Source organism: Lissotriton helveticus, chromosome 10 (assembly GCF_964261635.1).
Source record: "Lissotriton helveticus chromosome 10, aLisHel1.1, whole genome shotgun sequence".
Lineage (NCBI taxonomy): Eukaryota > Metazoa > Chordata > Amphibia > Caudata > Salamandridae > Lissotriton > Lissotriton helveticus.
In genome coordinates, this window is record NC_136071.1 from 278,848,538 (window position 1) to 278,873,049 (window position 24,512).

Here is a 24,512-nt window from a genome sequence, read left to right on the forward strand (position 1 = left end):
CAAATAAGCAAAAGGCACGAGTCTGAACTGAGGTCTACCTCTTTGCCAAATTTGGTGTAATTCCGTTCAGCCGTTCGGGCTGTAGCCGTGGCTAAAGGTCCAATGGGAAATTGCATGGGGAAAACACGTTTTGGGACCCCCTTTTTTCTCGGCCCCCGCTTGACCTGTCGCCCCCAAACTTTCAGGAAAGGAGCGGAACTGAGCTGGAAATTTTGGAACATTTTGCGCAGATTCATCAACCGGCGCCAAAATTATTGTCAATAGAATGTTGCGGATTTCCTATGCATAATAGATCCTAACTATAACTACCTACTGGCAACCGCCAGTAGGTAATATATGTGTATATATATATATATATATATGTGTGTGTGTGCGTGTATATATATATATATATATATATGTGTGTGTGTATCTGTGTGTATATGTGTGAGTGTGTATATATAAGCGTATTACCTACTGGTGGTCGCCAGTAGGTAGTTATAGTTAGGACCTACTTTCCATAGGAAAACCGCAACATTCTATTCCCAATAACGTTGGCGCTGGTTGATGAATCTTCGCGAAGTTTTCAAAACTCGTGGGGCGCTCCAGTCCGCTCCTATCTTGAAAGTTTTGAGGTGATTCGGCAAGCGTGGGCTGAGAAAAACGGGGGGTCCCAAAGCATGTTTTCTCAATGTTATTTTCCATAGGAAAATTTAGACACGGCTACAGCCCGAACTGCTGAATAGAATTACACCAAATTTGGCAAAAGGGTAGCCCTTGCTTCAGAAAGAACTCTTTTTGTTAAATGGTGTAAATCCGTTCAGTAGTTGCTGAGAAAATCAAAATTAAAACAATATCGATATATAGAGGTGCAGTGGATCTGTGCACCCTCCCGATCACGAGCTTCATGCTAATTGGCTGTCAACACTCCAAACCCGGAAGTGTTGGCAGCCAAACTAAGGTGCAAAACAAGAAAAGGGGGCAGAAAAAATATATCGGTGAGATTCGCGCACCCATCGCAAATTTTGGACGAAATGTTAAAAAAAGAAAGCACGGGCTCCCGCGCTCCCTTATTGTTTAGCCCCCGGGTGGGCCAAGTCCCGGGGGCATGTTAAATTGAAATTGCGGGGGCCCAGGCAGGCCCGCAGCCTTGGGGACTGCCACCCCCGGGGCTTTCAGTGAATATTTGCGGGGGCTCACGGCCCCCTGCAGCCCTGGGACCGACACCCCCCGGGGCTTTATTCTTGTGTGTGGGGGGCCTCCAAGGCCCCTCCAATTAATTATTGTGCGGGGGCTCATGGCCCCCCGCTGCCCGGGGACCGCCACCCCCCGGGGCTCCTATTTTTGTAACGCTACCTGTGTGGGGGGGCTCAAGCCCCTTCCACATGCCCCGGGGACCACCACCTCCCCGGGGCTCTAATTGTTCAAATTTGGGGATCCGTGATAGACCCCCAAGTCCAAGGCACCACCACCCCCGGGCCTTTAATCAATAAATTTGCGGGGGCACAGGACCCCCACCTGCCCCAGGGACCGCCACCCCCTCGGCTCCTATTTTTGTAATGCTACCTGAGTGGTGTAAAAAGGGGCGTGGCCACTGAATACCTCTTTGCAACGCAGCTCCCTGGCGCATACTGGAGGTACCTGGTGGGCTAGTTGGCCCCCAGTGACCCTAAGGATTGAAGAGGAATTAATTCCCCAACTTAATACGCGCCACAGGGCGTGTTTGCACACATGTCACCTCAGGCCCTTCCTTTACCACTGTGCAAACGCTCCCCCTGGCGAGTTGTAAGTTAGGGAATTAATTCCCCTTGAATACTGAGGGTCCGTGGGGGCCAACTAGCCCACCAGGTACCTCCAGTATGCGCAAGGGAGCTGCATTGCAGAGAAGTGTTCAGAGGCCACGCCCCTTTTTACACCTCTGCAATGCAGCTCTGTGGCGCTTACTGGAGGTACCTCGTCGGCTTGTTGGACCCCAGGGACCCTCAGGATTCAAGGGGACTTTATCCCCCAACTCAAAACGCGCCACAGGGCGTGTTTGCACAGTAGTGAAGAGAGGGGGCAGGCCTGAGGTGACGTGTGCAAACACACCCTGTGGTGCGTTTTAAGTTGGGGAATTAATTGGTTTTCAATTCTGAGGGTCCCGGTGGGCCAACTAGCCCCCCACTTACCTCCATTAAGCGCCACTGCTCTGTGCTGCGTTGCAGAGAGGTGGCCCAGGCCTTGCCCCTTTTTACACCACTCTGCAACACAGCTCTGTGGCGCTTACTGGAGGTACCTAGTGGGCTAGTTAGACCCTAGGGACCTTCAGGATTCAAGGGGACTTATTCTCCCAACTTAAAATGGCCACAGGGCATGTTTACACAGTGGTGAAGGGAGGGGACGGAGCCTGAGGTGACGTGTGCAAACACGCCCTGTGGCTCGTTTTAAGTTGGGGAAATAATTTCCCTTCAATCCTGAGGGCCCCTGGGGGCCAACTAGCCCACCAGGTGCTTCCAGTAAGCGCCACTGTGCTGCATTGCAGAGAGGTGGTCCAGGCCGTGCCACTTTTTACACCTCTCTGCAACGCCGCTCTGTGGCGCTTACTGGAGATACCTGGTGGCCTAGTTGTACCCAAGGGACCCTCAGGATTCAAGGGGACTTTATCCCCAACTTAAAACGGCCATAGGGCGTGTTTGCACAAATGTCAACTCAGGCCCCCCCCCCTCCCTTCACCAGTGTGCAAACGCGTCCTGTGGAGCGTTTTAAGAGGTAGTTTTAATCCCCTTGCCCTATTATGTACTAGGTTCTTACAGAGGAGGTCATGCTAATCTGAGGGGTACCCCAAAGCATAGTGTTCCCTAGTGTATGTAGGTGTCTTCATTGTATTCGAAGTGTCTTTTAGCAATGCACTGACTCTAGGCCTGGTTAGTCAAATTCAGTTACCACCAGTACCCGTCTGAAAAAGTTGTGGGTGCAGGAAGACTTTCTGCTCCTCTGTTGGTTCTTTCTGCACATCTCTTCTTCTTCCTGCACTTTTCTTCATCTTTGTGGACTTCTGTTGCTTCTTTCTGTATTTCTTTTTTTTCTTTCTGTGCATTGTTTCTTCTTTCATCACATGTCCTACCTCTGTAGGTATAGTTAGAAACTAGCATTTAAAAAACCTTTGAAATTCACTGAAAAAAACATTGGTTTCAGGCACGTTATAGTTAGAAATGAGCATTTAAAAAACCTTAGAAATTCACAGAAAAAACATAGGTGGTTTCAGGGGTGTTAAAGTTAGTTGGACATTTCATTTGTACATAACCATAGAAATTCCCCCGTTATAGTTAGTTCAGCTAACTATAACTCGCGCGCCCGCAATGCATTGCTGATGACGTCACATATTACATCACTCGTGACATGGTCAGTGACATCACTCATGACATCACTCATGACATCATCCTTGTGGTGGAGTGGCAGACCTCCTCTCACCCCAATTTAACCATTGATACACACACTCAAAAATACAAACTAACATTTTCAAAGCATTGGACATACCAATACCAGTTACAACACACCTAGAAACAGCTCAAGAAACTACAGAACGTTCAAAGCGCTGCAACCAGACTGGCCCTCAACATCCCGCACCACAGCCACATCATGCAACACCCCGACAACTCCACTGACTCCCAGTCATCAAGAGAATCACCTTCAAGCTTCTCACACATGCCTACAAAACTCTCCACGACGAAGGGCCAGCGTACCTGAACCACTGCCTCGCATTCACGTACCTGCCAGACAACTCCTTTCCGCCCAACTCGCCCTAGCCTCCATCCCCAGGATCTACAAGACCAGAACCGGAGAAGGTTCTTTATCCTACCTCGCCACCAAGACCTGGAACACCCTGCCCCTCCACCTCAGGCAGTCAGCGTCGCTGACCCAATTCAAGAAGGACCTCAAAACCTGTCTCTTTGAATGATCCCCTACCAAAAGGGAACAGCAGCCCCCCTCCAGCACCTTGAGACCCTCACCGGTGAGTAGCCATGCTTTACAAGCCCCTGATTGATTGATTGACTCGAACAAAACCAGTGAAATTCAGTAGTTCTAGTTACTTGAGCTAACTATAACTTATGCCCCCGCAATGCACTGCTTATGATCTCACATATTAAATCACTCGTAACATGGTCAGTGACATCACTGATGACATATCAAATGACATCACTGATGACACCACCCAGGGAGTGTAACATATATACTAAGGTACTACCAGTGTTAAAGTAGTATACTAGTGTCCAGATGTATGACCCTAAATTGCATGCGCAAACGGGTTTGCGACCAGTTTGCGCATGCAAAATAGCCCAGGGCCATGTACAATTCGATTTAGGATTTGCGAGTCGCTATTAGGAAGGGGCGTTCCCATCCTAATAGCGTCTGCAAAGCAATGTATAAATGTTTTGTGACCGCAATTGCGGTCGCAAAACACTTGCAAATTACTCGGAAATTACCACCCTCTTCAAGAGGGTGGTAATGCAGTCGCATGGACCCGTGCCACTTTGTGACTGTCTCTAAACATATATTTTAAGGGCAGGCAGTCGTCCCAGGGACAACTAACTGCCCTTAAAAAATTTAAAAGCAGTCTCAGACATGGTGGTCTGCTGAGACCAGCAGGCCACCATCCCTGTGAGGGCGTGTCATTCCCAATGGGGTCGCAAATTGCGAGAGGCTCATTAATATTCATGAGTCTCCCAATTTGCTACCCCATTGGGAAACGCAAACAGTGTTAAGCACACTGTTGTACATGCCAAGTAACGCCTTGCAAATTGTGTCTCAAACGAGTCGCAATTTGTGAGTTGCTATTTTGCAGGTCGAACATCTCGCCCCTAGGTGTACTACTAATGAGTGATACCGCTTCTAACATGTTTTTAGTGAGTGGCTGTGTGACTGTGTGTATCCTTAAGCATTTGAGTGTGTGAGTGGCTGTATGGGTGTATAAGTGGTCGTGTGAGTAGCTGTGTGGGTGAGTGAGATGCTGTGTGAGTGGCTGTATTGGTGAACAAGTGGATGTGTCAGTGGCTGTATGGGGCGGCGTGTGTTGTGTAAGTGGCTTATAGGTGGGTAAGTGGGTGTGTAGTGACTATATGGGTGAGTGGGTGGGTGCCTGAATGGATGTATGAGTGAGTGACTGGGTGTGTAAGTGGCTGTATGGCTGAGTGAGTGGCTGTTTCAGTAGGTGTTTCGTTAAGTGAGTTTGTGTGTGAGTGACAGTTGGTACAGGATATGTGAGTACTTTTATGGATGTGTGAAAGGGTACATAAGTGGTCGTGTGAGTGAGTGTATGAGGGCTTGTATGGGATCTTGTCAGTGATGTAATTTGAGATGTCATCCGTGATATCATCAGTGATGTCACTGACCATGTCATAAGTGATATAATATGTTAGGTCATAAGTAGTGCATTGCGTGGTGTCAGTTATAGTTAGCTCAGGTAACTATGACTGTCGAATTTCACTAGTTTCGTACTAGTGAAATCTGAGCCTATATATAACGTCCATGTAACCTGTAGTCTTTTAAGTGAATTTCTATGGTTTGTCAAACTCTATTTCCTAACTACAATGTCCCTGTAACCGTTGTTTTTTTTAAAAGTGAATTTCTATGGTTTTTTAACTAGTAGTCGCATTTGCAGAGTAGTGGAGAAAGGGGACAGGGCCTCTGACGAGCTCTCAGGAATCCCACTGTGTTGGACTTTACTAGAGGTAACAGGAGGGCTTCTTGGCCCCCAAGGTCCTTCAGGAGTAAAGTGGGCTTTATCCCCCAACCAGTAGTGCACCAGGAGGTGTGTTTGAAAGGGGGATGGCCTCCGAAGATCTCTTAGCAATCCTGCTGTGTGGGACTTACTGGAGGTAACAGGAGGGGTAGGTGGCCGGCAAGAAGAATATATATATATATATATATTCTTTATTAAAAATTTGAGAGTTCAAATGGCAAAATTATTATTTGTTAAAACTCTAGACGTGGCAGCACTCTACACGAGTATCAACCATCAGGACGTAATGAGGGTCATACAACACTATCTCAGAAGAAGATTGGCCGAATGTGATCACCACAACAAAATGCTCATAAGTATGATAGACTCTTGTCTGCACAACAACATATTTATGTTTCAGAGTGCGTTGTGTCAACAGTTACGAGGGGTAGCAATGGAGGCCAGCTTTTCCCCCAGCTATGCCTGTCTGCACATGGATTGGTGGGAGGAGCTGGTCCTGCAAAAAAAACCCGAGGCGGTCCTGCGCAAAAATGTCAAACTATGGTTAAGATTCATTGCTGACCTGTTTTTCATCTGGCAAGGGTCCTTGTCAGAAGCACTGAATTTTATCGAGGGTCTCGATGACAATGAAATCAACCTACAATTTACGGCAAATATCAGTGCAGAAATGATAAATTTTCTTGATGTCAAGATATACATCACAGAAGGTACGATGGAAACAACAGTACACAGAAAGTCAACGGCAGGCAACTCAGTGTTGCATGCAACTAGTGCCCATCCATAACACCTCATACAGAGTATCCCACATGGGGAAATTATCAGGTAGAGAAGAATATGTAGTATTGAGAGGGATCTGCAGGCAGCACAGCAAGCAAGCAAAGCCAGGTTCCTGGAAAGGGGGTACTCTAACAAATGTATCAATGCAGCAATTAACAAGAGCAATACGCTGATCAGAGATGACCTACTCAGGAACACCCAACAGCAGGTACAGACTCGGACAGCCAAAGCACAGGAGGTAGGGGGAGCCATCATCCAAATGATTATAGGTTGCAGTAGACAGGGATAGGCAAATAACCAGATCATTTGCAGAAATTGGCCTATTGTACTTAGTGATCCCACCATAGGACATCTGTTACCCACAAAATTGGCCATTACCTACAGCAAAGCACCATCTATGAAGGATTGTCTGGTTAAAAACAACCTGGATAGTCAAATGGGAAACACGTGGCTGGCACAAAGAAAAGGCTCTTTGAAATGTAAACTGTGCAAAGCCAGCCAACACTGTGAAAATAAGAAAACCTGTTTGACACCCTTTGGCAACCAAGACGAATCATAAGCAAAGCCCTCACCCGTAGATCATGCTGATTACGTAATTGAGTGCCCATGCGGTTTAAAATATGTTGGCAGCACCAAACTTCAGGGTCACAAAAGGGTATTACAACATATTAGGGCCATCAAAAACCAAGATCAAACCTACCTGGTGGCTCAACATTTTGGGGAAACACATCAATCTAACCCCAAAGATGTTAAATACTATCTGATAGATGCCATCCCGGTTAACAAAAGAGAAGGCAACAGAGAGCAAGGCCTGCGCAGACTGGAGACCCGCTATATCATTGAGTTAGATGCTATTTACCCAGGGGGACTCAACACCACAGAAGACCTATACACATGCTTATAAACATATTTAGTGAGTTCGCAAGATATTGGATTATGGCTATACAATATGTAAAAGACAAAGTGTTTGTATTCCATGTATGTTATTTTAGCCATCATCATTCTGAAAGTGGTTTCCCAACCAAACGATAACACAGCTGTTTTTAATTTAATTTTAACTTTTTCGCACTAAGGGTTTTTTCTTGCACATTCACTTTTATTGAAACATACACCAGCACTTTAAGTAGTCAGCAAGACTTTAATTTGTACTGTATCTATATATCTAGTTGCATCAGCACTTTATGGAGTCATGGAAAAAACAACAATGACACCAGGTTCACAGTACTGTATTTTGCAAGTTTTGCACAATCTGTATTTAGACAGGAATACCGCAAGGGTATTTTTTAACAGTTTTTAGTGCCGCCAACTGTAACTGTGAATAGATAACAACTGACTACAGTGTTTATACCAGAATTTGAATAAGTATCATATGATTAGAATCTACGCAAAAGAACAATGTATAATTACATTGGTGGTTTTCTATATGTTGTTGATGTAAAACGTAGTATTTTTTCTATGTTGATGACTACAAGTTTGTAATGCACATTTCACTTTAAGAAAACGTAAAAACATGGTATAAAACATCAGAGACTGAAACGCGTTACGGCTGCTGTTCAAACGGAATAATGAAACTTACCTGCACTACTATATATATATATATATATCGAAGAATACTCCTCGTCTCTGCTTATCCTTCTCGGGACGCAAATGAAGAGCACGGACCGCATATATAATATATATGTATATGTTCGGAGACTACCTGAAGATTTGTCATTTGAAGAATTTCCCTCAACCCACTCGGTATAGGAATTTCAACTACCATGCTACACCATCATTAATAATCCAGACAGACACAGAATTCTACAGCAACAACATTCCCATGATGCAGGGACCATACTTGTGAATCAAAGCCGTGAAAAATGCCCCAGGCTTACAGGGCGAAACATGTATTGGCTATCTTGCTGCTCACTCTATAATTCAGCAAACACTAAAGAAAATAAAAGTAATAGAAACAGCCCTCCGAATAGGAACACGTAGCTTTATTTTCACTGTATGAACTTTGTCATAGCGTGTCCTTATGAGATTCTGGCAGATAGTGATTAATGATGAAAAATAATAATGATGTTTTTGGCCAAATAAGGCCAGATGAGCTACTAAACGTATCAAAACAATCAAATGTGATTAGTACTCTGTAACTTATACAGTTGTAACCCCAATGAGTAGCTGGCCCCACCCTCTTAGTCAGAATGCGGCCATCACTATACTATTCCTTTGGATAAAGAAATTACATTATATTTATAGCACAGCCTGAAGGGCCTTACTTTAATATCCACGACAGCAGACCAACGACTAGAGTGCTGTCTGAAAGCATGCATAACTAAGTGATTATGTATGTATAATTTTACCAAAATAAAAAGATCTTTGGTAATGCCAGTCCTAAAAAATAATGCTGGTGTCCTAAAAAATAACACTGGTGTTTAGTCTTCCACAGCTCACTACCAATAGAAATAGTTGTTGTTCTTTTGCTAGTTATCTTCTCCATTTTAAAGGCCATTTTCCATTCTAATTAGAGGTACAATCAGGAGGTAATGTTTTTTCCTGATCATTGCATAGCTTACAGAGGGTTCTTCCTTATCACCTGTACTGCAGTTACTTGTTTTCTTTGTAGACTGTTCAACAAAAACAGATTCACTGTAAGATGGCTGAACGATGGCTAAAACATTTTAGGACACACAGTGTAATCTTACTTTATTTGCTGGACTCTGCATAATGTTTAATTTCTTCAGCATTGTTAAGGCATGGAGTAATACACCCAAATTCCGCTTCCAGGCATGAGAACTGCCAGTTCCCTTGCAAGGATAATGCATTCTTCTTGTTGTTGGAAAACATCTAAATCCCACACCCACAAAAAGTAGTAATTGTGGTTTTATAGCCTTGTTTATTGGTAAACTCTTTCAGCCAAACTCTAAATCACCCACGATTTGCTATGAATCACACTTTGTTTGGCTCCCCAAATGCATCCAAAGGTTTTTTGAGCTAGTCCTTGGTGTGGGAAGTCCAAGCTGCCATGAAGTGCTACTTCATATAATATAGCTACTTTCAGTCAGAACAATTGCTGGGCGTTAAGTATTGCAAATTTGACCTTCTTGTATATTTCACATACCAGAGAGGTATTTTACAGTATCGTCAGTGGCAGGCATAGCACTCACCTATCTTGTTTGCACCTCTCAAACAATGTACTCATGTTTACAATGGCCTGTAACTACTACTGAGTCCAGAAGCAGAAGTGTAATGGTTTAATTTACAATGCCCAGTTTCTGATCAATCTGCATTAATTGCAGTACAAGGACTCCTGAAAGAATTGATAGACTGAGGGAAGAGAGACATTCCCATTTGGTCTAATATATGATGAGGTTGACAATATCTCAAGCCAGTAGCTGTAAGAGGTGGAAACCAAAAAGCCCATTGGTTTGAAGTATGCTTTAGCAAAGTCTACTTATTTATTTGGTAAAGTAGTATTTACAATGGATTTGTGAACAACATGCAATTAACAGTGTGTAGATGAGGCCTAGAAAGAGGAGCAGAAAACAGCTGGCAAAGTTATTAGGTGACAGATGTGTTGAATTTTTCCTGCAGCCTTTGAATCAAAACTGCAGACTAAGGAATTAATATATCTCAGATGAAACCCCATTATCAGAAGAATCATTACATTGTTGTTTGTCTTGTGACATCTGTTGGTTTATTTTGTTAATTATCTAGCACAGACCAACTTGAAGAGCATCAGACCCCTGCATTCATGGGTTTTAGGAGCTGAATCAAGATTTTATATATCACGTGTGATTTTTTTTTTCTCCAGCTCTGCATTGTACATGTCACGTTGTGCAGTTACATCACCCGTTTTACAGTTTGAAACACATGGGATTAGGTGTTTTTCTAAGAATCCAAATCCTGTTTAGTCAAGTTCTGAAACTGGCATTAGAATCTAGGTCTCCAGGTTCCAATGCCAATAAGGTTGCCACCATAATCCCTAGATAAATGGTTGGCGCTTTAATTTCAATAGAACAAAAGAAACTCTGAGACATGAAAGAACTTTTAAGAGGACAACAGTGCCTACAAATTTACCAACAGGAGTCAAAGGAACATAATAACATGCTACTGTTTGTGTAATGAGGAGATGAGCTTTCAGGTTAGTAAAAAATGACAAATGGAGGGGCAAGCTGTGATCTTTCAGGTAGGGTGTAAAAGTTAAAAGGACAAATTTGCATTTCAAGAAAGGGAACTTGGTGTGCAAGCATTCATACCTTGCATCACACTTGCAGTTTTAGTAGGATTTGGTATTCGTGATTTGTGCTAATACTAGTATATGAATATATTTGTCTAAAACATTGCATATACTGTTGATCTTTTCTGTATTCAGCTGCAGGCAACCTTAACCAATCCTCCGGCTCTAAGTGGAAAAGATCCAGGAGCCCGTCATACTACCCCCAGGAACACAGAAGGAGCTGTGGTATGAGCATTTTAATACACAGAAACGTCTTTGCTGTATGTGTTTCTATTGTGTGTATTGAATACCTAACTGTATTGTTCGGGATGGCTCAACAAATGTTTGATTCAAGGGTTTGTTTAAACATTTCCAAGGATCACAGATTCAAGAATATTTTGCACCTTAATTGGCCTTGCCTGAATCAGGAGAATGCATAGGTAGAATTGTGAAATGCCCAATTGTGATTAGCAGATATGCCCTTTTTAATGACATTTGCATGTTATGAGGGAATTTATCCACACATTGTCTGTATGGGTTGATTACTAAATAGTGATTCCACTGCTCCACATGGCATAAAGAATTGGGCTTACAAGTAAGGGACAGAGATTCCTAAAAATCTCCCATTTCAAAGGGGTTATTTGTTTTTAGGGATTTGTAGTAGCTTGGATACGACTTTCTTTGTGGGCTGATTTCTGTTTTGATCATACAGTATCGACAAATGGATAAGGTGAACTGCAAATCAGTAATCCTGATTCCCTAGTCAACAAAGTAGCCATTAGCTCACATTTACTTCCATTGTCGTGTGTGGCATGCCCACTGAGATATTATGAATTACTGGGGGTACTGGTAATTATGCATCTGATACCTAAGTCATTTCTCCTTTCTCTTGTAGTTTTAGGTAGCTTTTTTGGCTTCGTTCAACAGCCAAATTCCCGAGCGAAATGTACCAGGTCCACAGATTTACCACAAACCTTGTAAATTATGATGGGACTGGTAACTGTGCTACTGGCCCCAATGAGAATTCTGTAGACTTCTTTCAGAATTGGTCTTCTGTCTCTTTAGTAGTTGAGAATCCTGTTGTTAGATGCTTGTAAAGAAGCCCCTTTTGTTTGTGACAACTCTACTGTGAAGACGTCAGGGGCGTCTCAGCACTCAGTGTCCCTCAGTAGATTTTCTGTGAATTGTTTTATATTCTTCCCTACCTGACCTTCCTTAAAGACCACTAACCAGAGAGTAGTGTTCAGCAACCACCTTGATCTTCATTGGCTCTCAATTACAGGATTTGTATCTTCTATGCTAAAAGGAAGCCCATGGCTTGGACTCAGATGATACTGGTTAGGTCCTCTTGGATGGGAAATTCCCTCCTACTGGGTTATGAAACAGCTGGAGAGGTTTTCTAAATATTCTGCCTAAGTAAGCCATCTGTAATCACTATTGTTCCAGTTTACTTTCAAGGGAGTTGCCAACATGATTATGGTTATTATATCTGCAGTAGTTATGGCTTTTCTTCTGCTCCGTAAAAATTTGCTTTAGCAAATGACCAGCAGTCCTGCTCAAGGAAAGAGATAACTCTCCGTTTTCGATTAGTTTGAGGTTTGCTTATCCTATGGTACCCGACTGTGAGGGGTATGTGCCATAATGGAAAAAGTCAGCAGCTTGACAAAAGCAACTGGATGTTCTAGAATGTAGAGGGTCCCAGTCTCCTGTATTCCTTGGTGCAAGTCCAAGTATGAATGGTGCATGTACACCCCTGCTTGCAATACGTTGCCTGCTCCTTAGATACTGGTAGCATTTTTTCAGAACAGCCTGTTTGTTGGATTATAACTAGGGGCAATGGGATGGCTCCTTTTATCCAACTTGGTGCCATAAGCTTGGAAGTTCTCTAACTACAACCACTTGCACATTATTCTGAAAATGTAAACTTCATCACAGGATCTCTGCTTTTACCCTTTGGGGTGTTGACAGCAAGTTTAGTTGTGTGCTATATATTAACACAAACAGTTCATTGGAGTACCAATCAACAGGGCATCACTACTACTAAAGCTATTCAGATTCTGGAACTGAAGATTTACTACAGTTTACTACTCTGCCCCTTTTTGACTATTGTCAGACCTGACATTTGTTTTTCCACCATTGAACTTGACAACCTGTGAGTCGACTTGAAGGCCTAAATGTTTTTTTGACGTTGACAGCAAATCCCTATCCTGTGTTGTCCAGGGGAGTCATCTAAGGCATATCCCCACCAATAGGATGGACACTGTTCTCCCTAATAGGGTAAACTCCTGGTTCAGGTGAAAAAGAGTTTTACTTGAATCTCTGGTGCTGAGGTAGTCTACCAAGCCTATAATGCCTTCTACAATAATCAAGATCATTTCGACCAACGAAGTCTGTGTGACAAGTCACATGAGTGTTGTGTGTCTGGATATCTTATGCAACTCTTTTTCCTGTCAATGATACTCTTCTGGACTGAGTGATGTTAGCATGATACAAGCAATTATCACTGTATTGATGCATGCCCACCTCCCTCAAGTGACCCACAGCCAGCATCGTTCAATGCCAGTCTTATCTCATATACTGTAAGCATTAAGGGTCCTGAAAAAGGGTTGTCGCATAGGCCCATGTTTGAATTAACTTAACACGCTTTGAGATCCTCTGCATCCCCCTGAAGCTGTCTGGAAACACTTTGCATGGAATGAGAAGTCCGCAGCCATCGCAGAAAGTTCCAATCAGGTCTGAGCGACTTGAGAAATTTGATGGCCTCCTTCACATAAGGAAAAAAAAAGGGCTTCTCATCAGCATCTACCCACAGCTGAGCAAGGTGTAACATGGCAAATTTCACAAATAATCTATGCTTTGTGCATTTTACCAGTTTGCTGTCATGTTTTTTCGGCTCACTTTAGATCCTCATGTGATCACGAATGTCAAGCAGATGATACCCCGACTCATCTCTGCAAGGCGCAATGCATATGTTTTATTACCTCCATTGCTGAGTGTTAAAGTAGGCTTGCTACAGATGGCGTCAGGCCATCTTTGGCTCACAGCTTTGATTATCCTTGACCTGAGTTTTTTTAATAACCTCCTGAATTTCCAGCTAAGTATCATTCATAGTCTTTGTTCATTGGAGCAGTTTTAGATACTATCAATATTAGTCTCGAATATTCAGGGTGGTTTCTTCAATAAGTGCATTTCCTAGCTTTGACAGTATTCTGCTGTCTCAACACCCTGGCTTTCTGCATTCAGCCCTTCCCACGTTCCATGTTCATTCTCGTCAGTGGTACCTTTATTTTCAATGGGCCTGGCACTGGAATACCCTTTCAGTCTGGATCAGTGGTGGTAAAAATGGTGTGGCGATATTAACAAGTTTCAATAAAAATGCATACAAATAAACAAACATTTAAAAATTCAAAAAGAAAAGAAACTTACCTTAGCGGGCAGCAAATCCAGTCCCCGGGTCCAGACTCCTCCAAGTGCAAGGTCACAGAGATCCCACAGCTTCTTATTCAATCGAGATGCTGCTCTCATGCTGTTAAGCAGAATGAGTGAAGTGTCTGGAGCAGGCTGACTCAGCATTCCAAAGAGCACTGGATGGCTGTGTTTGCTTTCCAGCCCAGCTGTCTAAGACGGCTGGGTTGGAGAGTTTGGATTGCGCATGTCGTTTCGGCTGTAGCAAGGTAGCTAGCCAAACCGACATGCGCACTTCAAACTGAAGGGGCCACTCGTCATTGCTCCCAATCAGCAGCAATGATGCAGTGGCCCCGTCCTGCTCCCTACGACAGAAAGCTGGAAAAATAAAATGGTAATAAATGGATTTTAGAACCATTTTATTTTTCAAGCTTGTCGTGCAGCAGTGTGTAGGGGAGTGAGGGGCGAGCTCCTCCACTCAAATGGAGGAACCACCGCAGGTCCGGATACTGATCTTCTCAAAAGGCTCCTATAGTCTGTGGTGGTGGGTGAACCTGGGTAAGCTTATCTGTGGCAGACCATTTTGCTTTCCGCAGATTGAACACTGTCTGCTGTGATTAAACAGCCTTAGTAAATGCCTGTAACAAAGCCTGAATCAGTCCATAATACTATATTACGAAACTATACTTTTGACACGTCCATTAGGAAGTAATGATCATCTATGAAGGTTATCCAGAATTTTAAATCGTAATGTAAGATATCCATTTTTTTAAATTGACAATAATTATAACAACACAACTTTCAATGTGGGACATTTCTCAATCTCTTTTGTCAGACAAATGATCAATTATCCTGCATTTTGAAAAAATATTATTTAATTAACCAAATCAAACACAATAAAGTACACTTGGCCTAAAACCACCACTTTAGCAGTGTGTCTCTAAAAATAAAGCAAGGAATGTTTTTCCTGAAGTTAGACCTTAAAAGAATTAAAACTGACCCTGCCACCTTAATAACTCTGGAAGTCTGCCTTATACTATCATGCACAGGAGAGAGTTAGTCTGCCTTGTTTTTTTAGCTCACTGATCAAGACCCAGGAACACTGCTGATGGGTATTTTTTTCCAGATAAAAACTATTTTTCTCTCCACCTTCTGCACCCTGAAAATGTCTTTGGCTATTAAGTAATTCATCCATATTGCAATTCATTATGCCAGTTTTCTCTGCTGGGTGTCTTTCAAGTAGTGGGAAAACATCCCAGAAAGTCTCCATGGTCTGACTTCTGGATTGGCATGCCACTAAGTTTTGCACCATCTGTTAGGTGATGTCTTACAGAGGGGCAGATAGGAGGTTTGCTAAGGCTAACATCCAAGCCAACTGAGATGGAAAAGTACCCAGGTCTGCTCTTTAAGGCTTTTTTTCAGCGAGATCACGGGGACAACAGTCCTCCTCTAGATAAAATCACAATGTTTTTGTTTGCACCAATTTTGCCCCATATAGATGTAGACCTGACAAATGGATTCCTTAGGCATTTTAAGAGTTGCATTGTTGGATTCTCACTTCTGTGCATTGTTAGACTCACTCAAACAATTTACTGAACATGTTCTGATCCAGAAGAGAGAGTATTCCAAATAGATCATCAAGACACTGTATACCACAGTTTTTTTCACTTCCGGTACTGGCTTAAGCTTGTTTTTCTAATCTGCTTTATATGGATATTGAAAACCTTGATGCTGATGGAAAGGTTACTTGTAATCCCAGTACTCCATTAGCCCCTTAACTGCTGGGCTTTTCCCCCTCCAGTGCTTTTCCCTTTTTTGTCTATTTGGGGAAGTTTGCGGTTAAGGTGCCCTAACTTTTTTTCCATATAAGGTACCCATGCCAAATGTGTGACCTTTTTTTCAACATCCCGGGGATACTAAAGGTACCCGCGTTTTTGCTTCCAATGGAGGGGACCAAGAAAATAGACAAAATATTGAGTTTTGGGAAAAGAGTGCTCCGGATATAATTGTCTGTATTTTTTTCCCCTACAAATGGCATCAACAAACTGTTTGCTTGCTAATGTCACCATCTTCCCAGCTTTCAGGAGCATGCAGAGCTGAATCAAAAAAAAAAAAATTTTGTTCCACAGTTTTGGCTTTTTTCGAAGAGGTAGCCCATTTTCTTATGTTTTGTGCTCTCAACCAAGTTTGTGTTGGATACCATTGTAAAACCCATGAGTGATCTGGGAAAGCTATGGATTTCTGAATAGTAGACAAAACTCAGAATTCAGCAAGGGATCATATGTGTAGACCTCTCAAGGTTTTCCTATAAAAAACAAGTGTTGAAATAAAGAAAATTGAACAAGAATGGAGAAAAAATTGACATTCCGCTAGGCCCTTCTGGTTGCTGGTATATACTGGGTTTGTAGGTTCTTCAAGAAGCCAAGGTACCCAGAGCCAACAACTGAGCCGCACCGTGCAATGCTTCTACATTCTGTACGGTGTATAGAGCAATTTATATGGTGAAATATGTAGAGTGAAAAATGGTATCAAGGAAACGTATGTATTTCTGAAATGGGCATGAGATATGGAGTTTAGGAGCGTTGTCTTTTTGTAATTCTACACCTCTGAATGTGTGAGTATCCGTAGTAGCGTATGATTTATAGGGTATTTTTTAAAATGTCTTCTTTCTATGCACTGACCTAATTTAAGAGGCACAAATACAGCGAAATCCAATTGGTAATAACAAATGTTCTACTATTCTATGCTTCCACAAGTCTTCTGATAAAAGTCATCCCTCACTTGTGTGGGTAGGTCTAGTGCCCACGACAGCAACTGGACCAAAACACAAAATGGACACTTCACATTTTTCCACAGAAAATAGGCCCATTTTTTCCAATGTTGGCATCTATAGATTTTGGACCCTAGCTCAGCCAGAACCTAGGGAAACCTAGCCAATCTGTAAATTCTTTAAAACTAGACACCAGTCATATACTATCAAGGTTTGAGTTTTTCCATAGGATACTGGCTTTGGCGTATTCGCATGGCTGTTGTTTTAACTGGTTCAATTAATTCAACTTCTCAGTTTATTTCAGAACCAGTTGGACCAACTTTTTGCATCCACTCCCCTGCTTGTCCTGTAAAGCTTTTGGGTATATTCTGCAGTTTGGGCCCTCTGGGAACCTTAATAGACACACCTGCGAGGGCCACTGCCATCGATTGCCCTTGATTCTTTGTGCCACTCTGGCTGTCTGTTTCATTATTCATCGCAAATTCTATTGGTACAGGATTGATCTCTGCCTGTATTTGCAATTCAGGCTTTTTTTGTGATTAAAGCATTGTCAGTTATATGAACCCCAACATTAAGCCCTCCATTACTCCATTTTATGTTTTCATTACACCCCTGAGCAGAAATGCTCACTTCGACATCCTTAATCTTTTTCACTTTTTCCACTTCCTCTACCCCAACCGCCACTATAAAGCTTTTTTTACTAATACCAAAATCTTCATTTGTTTACTTTTATTTTATTGTCTCATTCCTCTAAACATACTTCACTTGGCCTCTGTGTAAATACTGGGCCTGTTCTGTCTGTCCCTTCTATCTGTTGTCAAGATGCTCTGGGGGTTTCTTCATTGTTACCAAAGAGTCCAGTATTGACTGGTTCCTTGGACTCCTAGGGCTGTGTCCTCCAGCCAATGACCATCTTATTTGCTTAACAATGATGGGCTCAGCACCTTCGCTTGCTTTTCTTAACTTTAAAGTGTGCTCCTCGGTTTACGCCTATAGATAGGGGCAATTTGAGTTCAGTGGTACTCCCAGTCTCAGAGACCCAATGTATCAGGCATGCATCCTCCTTTAGTATCGAAATTTTCTGTGCATGCTCGACAAATTCTCAAATTATAGGGATACAGTTGTTTCTGCTGTATTAGTAACAGATAGATTTTACTTTAATTAAGTCATTCCTTTTCTTTTTGCATTTTGCTGTAATATGCTCAAGGATTGTATTGATCTTTCCATGTGGCAATGTCCATCTTTATCAACTTGGACTTTGTTTTCGTCAGCATGAATATCCTTCATAGACTCCCTTATAAATTTGTTTAAATGGCTTTTGCCTTGTCGTCTGTTCGTTGGTTTCACCATAATTAACTAGCCTTAGTCAATGTCTTGAAGATAGCCCAGATAATTCACTCCAAAATGGGTATGAAAACGAAAATAGCACTTCAGCCTTACCTGGTGCCGCTAAGCTCACTGTGATCTCAATGCTAATATAATTTACAGCATTCGCAGCATTCCCTGCAGACTGTTATCCATTCCCTGGGCTGCAACCTGACGACTCCTCCTAAGCCACCATACCTCTCTGGCCGCACAAATCCGCATGCTGACAGGGGAGATCAGGGACCAGGTTCGTCACAGTGCTTCCCTGCCCTTGATTAACCAGATTGACCCAGTACAAAGTCAGGTAGAGCAATGGGGTGAGGGAGTGAAGCGGGAACTAGCCAGCATTGGTTTCTAAACCACCTGCTGCCATGCCACGTGATTCTCAACCCAACGTGACAGGTGCCCATTGCACCACGCTTGCTACTAAACCTCCTATACCTCCTTTGACTCCTTACATCGCCACCTGTCACCTCTTTGTGCAGCTAGCTGGATTGTCCAAAGCCCCAACCCATTTTGGACGAACCACTCTAGTCACCTGTCCGCAGGTTCCCCGCTTAGCCTCTCTAGTGCAGTGTGAGCACCCCACTTTTCTGCTTCCCGCCCCGTCTCCGTGGTTACTGTCAAGCACAACCCAGCTCACACAGGCCAGGTTGGGTTCTCTTCCTCCTCCTTCAACCCGCTGATAGATGATCGTCTTCTTCATAGCCCCTGTGACTCCTGTCTGGTAAAGCTCAAGACAGCAATGCTCAGAATCAGGCAGGCCTGTCAGCGTTGTTGACATCCTTCTCCCCTCTAATTGTATGAATCCTGATTGTTGAACCCCTACATAGATTCCTCATGCCACTCAAAGGGAATTTGAATAAATCAAGGCAGGAAGACTTTTTAAACCATAGGCCTAGTAGGACCATCGCAGAATATAAGGTGAGATCTGAAATTATTTATTAACAAAAGGTGGAACTCCCACTGTTTAGAAAAGGGCTTTCAATGCACATTTTGCTTGCCTGGCACTGCTATGTGAGATGTGACCTGGGCAGGAAAAATTATAGATGATACCCCATGCTTTCTGAGAAAACACCTTAAACTTCAAAGCTCCAGCTTTTTTTTCTGTAGAAAGAAACCTCTGCTTTAGGGGTTTCTTTTCTCAAAAGAAATAAAAAGGCAGAGTCTGCTGCTACAACATGGCGATCCACCAGGCATTAGGTTTTTGCCATACATATTCCGCCTGGGTTAGGGGCAGCACATTTGTCCAAAATTACTAAGCCAGAATGGTAGAGAAGTAAGGGTGGTGGGTGAGCCCTCATGGGTCATGCTAAATTGGGATCTGTGCTAGTCTAGCAGTTTAGTGACTTGCCTTCCATGCTTTAAATGACCACCCTAGATTTGTTATTTGAGCAACTCAGTTTTCATCTCCCCTGGTTTACCTTTAAGCCACCCCTGGCTCCTTTGAATCCCTGGAGAATCTCATTCACCTGCCATCTGGCGATAGGGCTAAAACAGAAAGTTCACCTTTACTAGTGAACATACACTTTTGAGCTTCAGTTTGGCTGACTTTTTAACTAATTATATTTTAGTGTACCTACATATTGCTGAATCTGTTACTTTCTATAAACATATTAAACATTTTATGTGAGTATAGGCTAATAGCAATTTTAATTTCTAAGTCCGGAAGAAAATCAGCTGAAGCACACACTCACATGAGTGCCACAGTCTTTCAAATCCAGCAAGGGTAGAGTTGCTGAAGTTTCTATCTATTGTAATATATTTGTCTAGTTTCCTTACGGTGCATTGTTCAGTTTTACATATTTTCCAGGCAGTAAAAAGTTTCTATTTCTTTGGTTATTTTCTTTAAAAGGTTGAGAATCCTGAGGTCAAAGCTTTGCAAGAAAAATTGGCCGCAGCCAACTTCAAAATGATGGAGTATCGCAACCAGATCCAAGCCACAAAACAGGAACTAAAGATTGCACACAAGGTACGATTGCAAAGCCCAAGTAATGGATTATGGAGTGGTATTATGGCTCTTATTGCCTGCCCATTCAGTAAAAAATGCCATTTTGAAGCCAAATCCTGACATTATTGTTGGCCCTCATTTGAGATACTATACAGAAATTACATTGATTAGCTAAATGGAGGCAATATGGTACTCTTATGGGAAGTGCTAGTGCCATGTATCAAGAAGGCTTGCTTGTACTCACTACACTAATCACCCTGATTAAAATCAGTGGCATGCTGGTCTTAATATGGTGATATGCGCCCTGGTTCCTCCTACAATGTTTAGCCAAAATGATGTACCCCACCAGCAGAGGCGGGGCAGTCCTCATTCGGACAGTGCAGACCCCTATGTGTCTTTCTGGTTAGGCACACTTATCCTTGCTAAACCGACCATGCCTAAGGGGTGTGAGGATACTGCTGACAGAAACGGTTTCATCAGTGGTGTCATTCTATTCAATATATAATATTAACCAGTGAGTTCAAATATTCATACCAGTTTCAAACCTATTTTATTTTGCCAGAAGTCAGAAACATTGAATTCAGAAAATCCATGATTTCAGTACTCATCTTACGCTTTCAGTTAGACATTCCAGTAATCAGTGCATTTGGCAGTAACTTCTTCTGCTACATCATTTTGTAATCACATGCCAATGGATGAAACCTTTAAATACAAATGAAAGATTGCCATGACATTACTGAGACCAATGTGCAAATTTTCTCTTTCCTCTCACATGTTTTCTGTGATCTTTACAATTGGAATGTGCACTGTTTATTCCTGGCTGGATTGTAAAGATTTGTGGCAGCACACACTAGAGTTGTTGCATTGTACAGGAGATGTTTTCGATTTCGATTTCGATTAGTCTTTATTTCGAATGGTAAAAATTCATAAAAGACAATACACAATCATATACACTATAAAATTCACTAGCAATCCCTTGTACTAAAAAAGCACAAGCATGACAGTATACATAAAATACATCAAAATGGAACGATCAATGCAAGGGTGCGTTCAGTTTCTTAATTCGAATCAGCCAAGACCATCCCAGGAATCTTGCAACACAAATCACCACTATTTCAGATCTTATTACTTGCATTTTCCTAAGTGCATCACGAGAACCACTACAATTCAGGGATGCACAGATGGGTTTTAGCCACTTATTCCTAGGATCACGATAAACAGGGCAACCAAAGAAGAGATGACCAATGCTTTCTTCCTGGTCCAAACACCAAGGACATTTGCTTCCTGACTTCGAATCCCATTTAGCAGTAAAGGAGTTGACTGGCAAGGTGCCAGTACGAAACTGATGATAAAGCTTACGATCTAACACCTTGGGTATCAAATCCCAATACTGCTCTAGTGCAGGAGTGACCTTGTGCGACAGAAATATTCCTGTTAAATTAGTGTCCAGGGATTGGGATACCAAAATAGATTTTTTCCATGCCCAAAAAAGAGCTTTAAACTCAGATTTGGATGGAAATGTGGACCCCCCTGGATTTGACCAGAGCTCTGGAAGGCCCATCATATGTAGGGTGATTCTAACTTCCCTAAACCAGTGTAGTTTTTGCGCGCCCCATAGTGATTTAACCTCGTCCAGTTCCCGGGCAAAGAGACTAAGCTCGGGAGTGGACCAAAGGCGACGCCAGAGTGACACTATACGATACTGGGCCAGATCATTAATTGGTCTACAACCTAGGTCTAGTAGCAAAGGTTTTATAGGTGCAGACTGTGGAAGACCAACCAGGTTCCGTAGGAACCTATTTTGTGCCACAGCCAAACCTGATAGATCTTTATGACCCCAGACTTCGGCTCCATATAGGGTTGCGGAAAGGACTTTTGCCTCATAGATCTTAAGGGCGGGGGTGATACGTTTTGTAAACGAGTTCTTTTGCTCAAGAACCAAACAACCGGCCAGCCTATTAAATTTTAATTTAGATGTCTCCAGTTGGGAGTTCCAATCAAGATGCTGATCAAGAGTCACACCAAGATAAGTCATAACTTTGACCTGCTCAAGTTGGACCCCGTTTAGAGACACCGTACAGGTTGGGGGGGTTTTCTTACAAAAGACCATAAATTTGGTCTTTTCAACATTTATTTGTAGGTCGTTTGCATTACAAAACTCCGAAAATCTATTCAGGGCAACCTGGAGCCCTCCTCTTGTTTTAGAAAGAAGGAGGGTGTCGTCAGCAAATATAAGCATAGGATATTTGCGACCACCCAACATTGGTGCATCGGACTGGATATTGTTAAAATAATCGATGACCTGATTAATAAACAAGAGGAACAGGGTGGGTGCCAAGACACAACCTTGTCGCACCCCACGTTGTACAGGGAAACACTCTGTTACCTGGCCCTGGCTGCCCCATCTTACCTGGGCGAAATTATCCTCGTGTAAGCGCTGAACGAAACTCAAAAGCTCTAAGGGAAGACCCATTGATCTAAGAGCTTCCCATAGCTTCTTCCTTGGAACTAAGTCAAAAGCCGACTTAAGGTCGACAAACGCGGCGTAAATTACGCCACCACCCAGCAAGACCACTTTCCAGAAAAGAAGTGAGAACCGCAGAACCTGGTCAATAGTACTAATGCCAAACCTGAATCCTGCCTGCATAGGAGAAAGTATGTTATTGGTGTCGATCCATTCCTGGATTCTTACTAAAATCATCCTAGACACAATCTTCTGAAGTGCATCGATCAGACTGATTGGCCGATAATTATTTGGGATGGAGCGATCACCCTTCTTATATACTGGCAGGATTTCCGCACCTTTCCAGGATTTTGGGATCTCTGCGCCTGCGGCTATGTAATTAGCCAATTGCGTGATATAAGGGACCCATAAACCAGGATTTAGCTTAAAAAGATCAGCGGGAATGACATCGAGGCCAGGGGCTTTTCCCGACTGGACTGACTCCAAGGCTTGTGAGGCATCAGTTTCCAGAAAGATAAGTCTATCTCCTGGCAAATATAGAGGACTCTGTGGGATGGTTGCTATTGTGTGATCTAGGGCTATATTTGGGTCATTAAATTGTGCTGCAAAGAATTTAACCCAAGATTGCGCTGACACGTGATTATTGGGTGTTTGGGCGACTGAAGCCCTTCCCCTCCTCACAATCAGCCAAAATTCAGTTGGATTGGAGGACTCACAGGCCCTAAGAAGAGCGAGCCAGTAAGAGTCGTCCCAATCCCTCTTGGCCACCCAAAGAGTTTGTTTATAACGCTGCCTAGCAACCCTAATATCTGCGGTGTTCCTAGCCTTGACAGCCTCTATTAGGCTGCTATGAGCTACTCTGCAGCTCTTGTCATACCATTTTTTGTGCGCCTTAATGGGGGCGGCTTTAGAGGGCTTAGTAAGGAGGTTTTTTAAACTCATAAAACACTCCTCATGGAGATTGATAAAGGCTGGGTCAACTGCACCAAAAGAGGATAGTGATGGCATCTTACTCCTCGTGCTCCTGACCTTCTCCTCTAACTCGGCAATAAGCGCTGGATCATCCAACACTCTGGTCCACTTTACGCGTCGTCTATTGTCACACAGGACCACGTCAGATGTCAGGCAATTAGTTCCACAGGCTTGCTCACCCAGGCCGGTGACCAAAATCTCGAGTGAGAGAGGATTGTGGTCACTCTCTGGACGGGGCTCTACCACCATATCGCGCACAATCGACCAAAATTCAATATTGATCAAAATGTAGTCGATACGGCTGGAGCTTAAGCCATTGTCAAAAGTATGTGTCCCTAATCTATCAGAGCGCGTGCGCCCATTGACAGCCCGAAGGCCCCGTTCCAAACAGAGGCCCAGCCAATGAAGTGCTGCCTCAGTACCCCTGACTCCCTTAGAGATAGTTAACGGAGGAATATTCCAAGCTGTGTCCTCCTCAGCGCCCACGTCCTCAGCCAAAGTAAGTATAGGCTCAAAGGAGGAATTCAAATCGCCCGCTACCATAACGATCTTATCGGCAGTGAGGTTCTTCAGTGCCAGGTCAAGGTGGGATGTGACAGTTTGTTTCCTCCCACCCTGGCAGCCACGAGCATAAACATTAACCAAAAAGAGATCGATGGCATTAACCTTGCTCAAGGTGATACACAGAAGGTCCAGGCTCTCTACCAAGGTTTCCTTGCCATAAAAGCCCAGATTATTTTTAATCCAGATGGTTAATCCACCTGAGGCCCTACCCTTAATACTCGGAGTGGCGGGTTTTGAGAAATTAAGGTAACCCACCCTATATAAGGGGACTGTTGACCAAGTTTCCTGGAAGATAATGATATCATACAGGTCGATAAAGTTAGTCCAATCATCATTATCCAGGCG

General features: G+C 43.0%; 1 protein-coding gene across 2 annotated transcripts in view; it reads left to right on the top strand.

The window, feature by feature from the left end:
• CCDC13 (coiled-coil domain containing 13) overlaps positions 1-24,512 on the top strand; it is a 431,895-nt gene that overhangs the window by 97,438 nt on the left and 309,945 nt on the right. For both annotated transcript variants that reach the window (XM_078665306.1, XM_078665307.1), the window contains exons 5-6: positions 10,833-10,922; positions 20,072-20,188. In XM_078665306.1, coding sequence (XP_078521432.1) covers positions 10,833-10,922; positions 20,072-20,188 — 207 coding nt within the window. The remainder of the gene's footprint in view (positions 1-10,832; positions 10,923-20,071; positions 20,189-24,512) is intronic.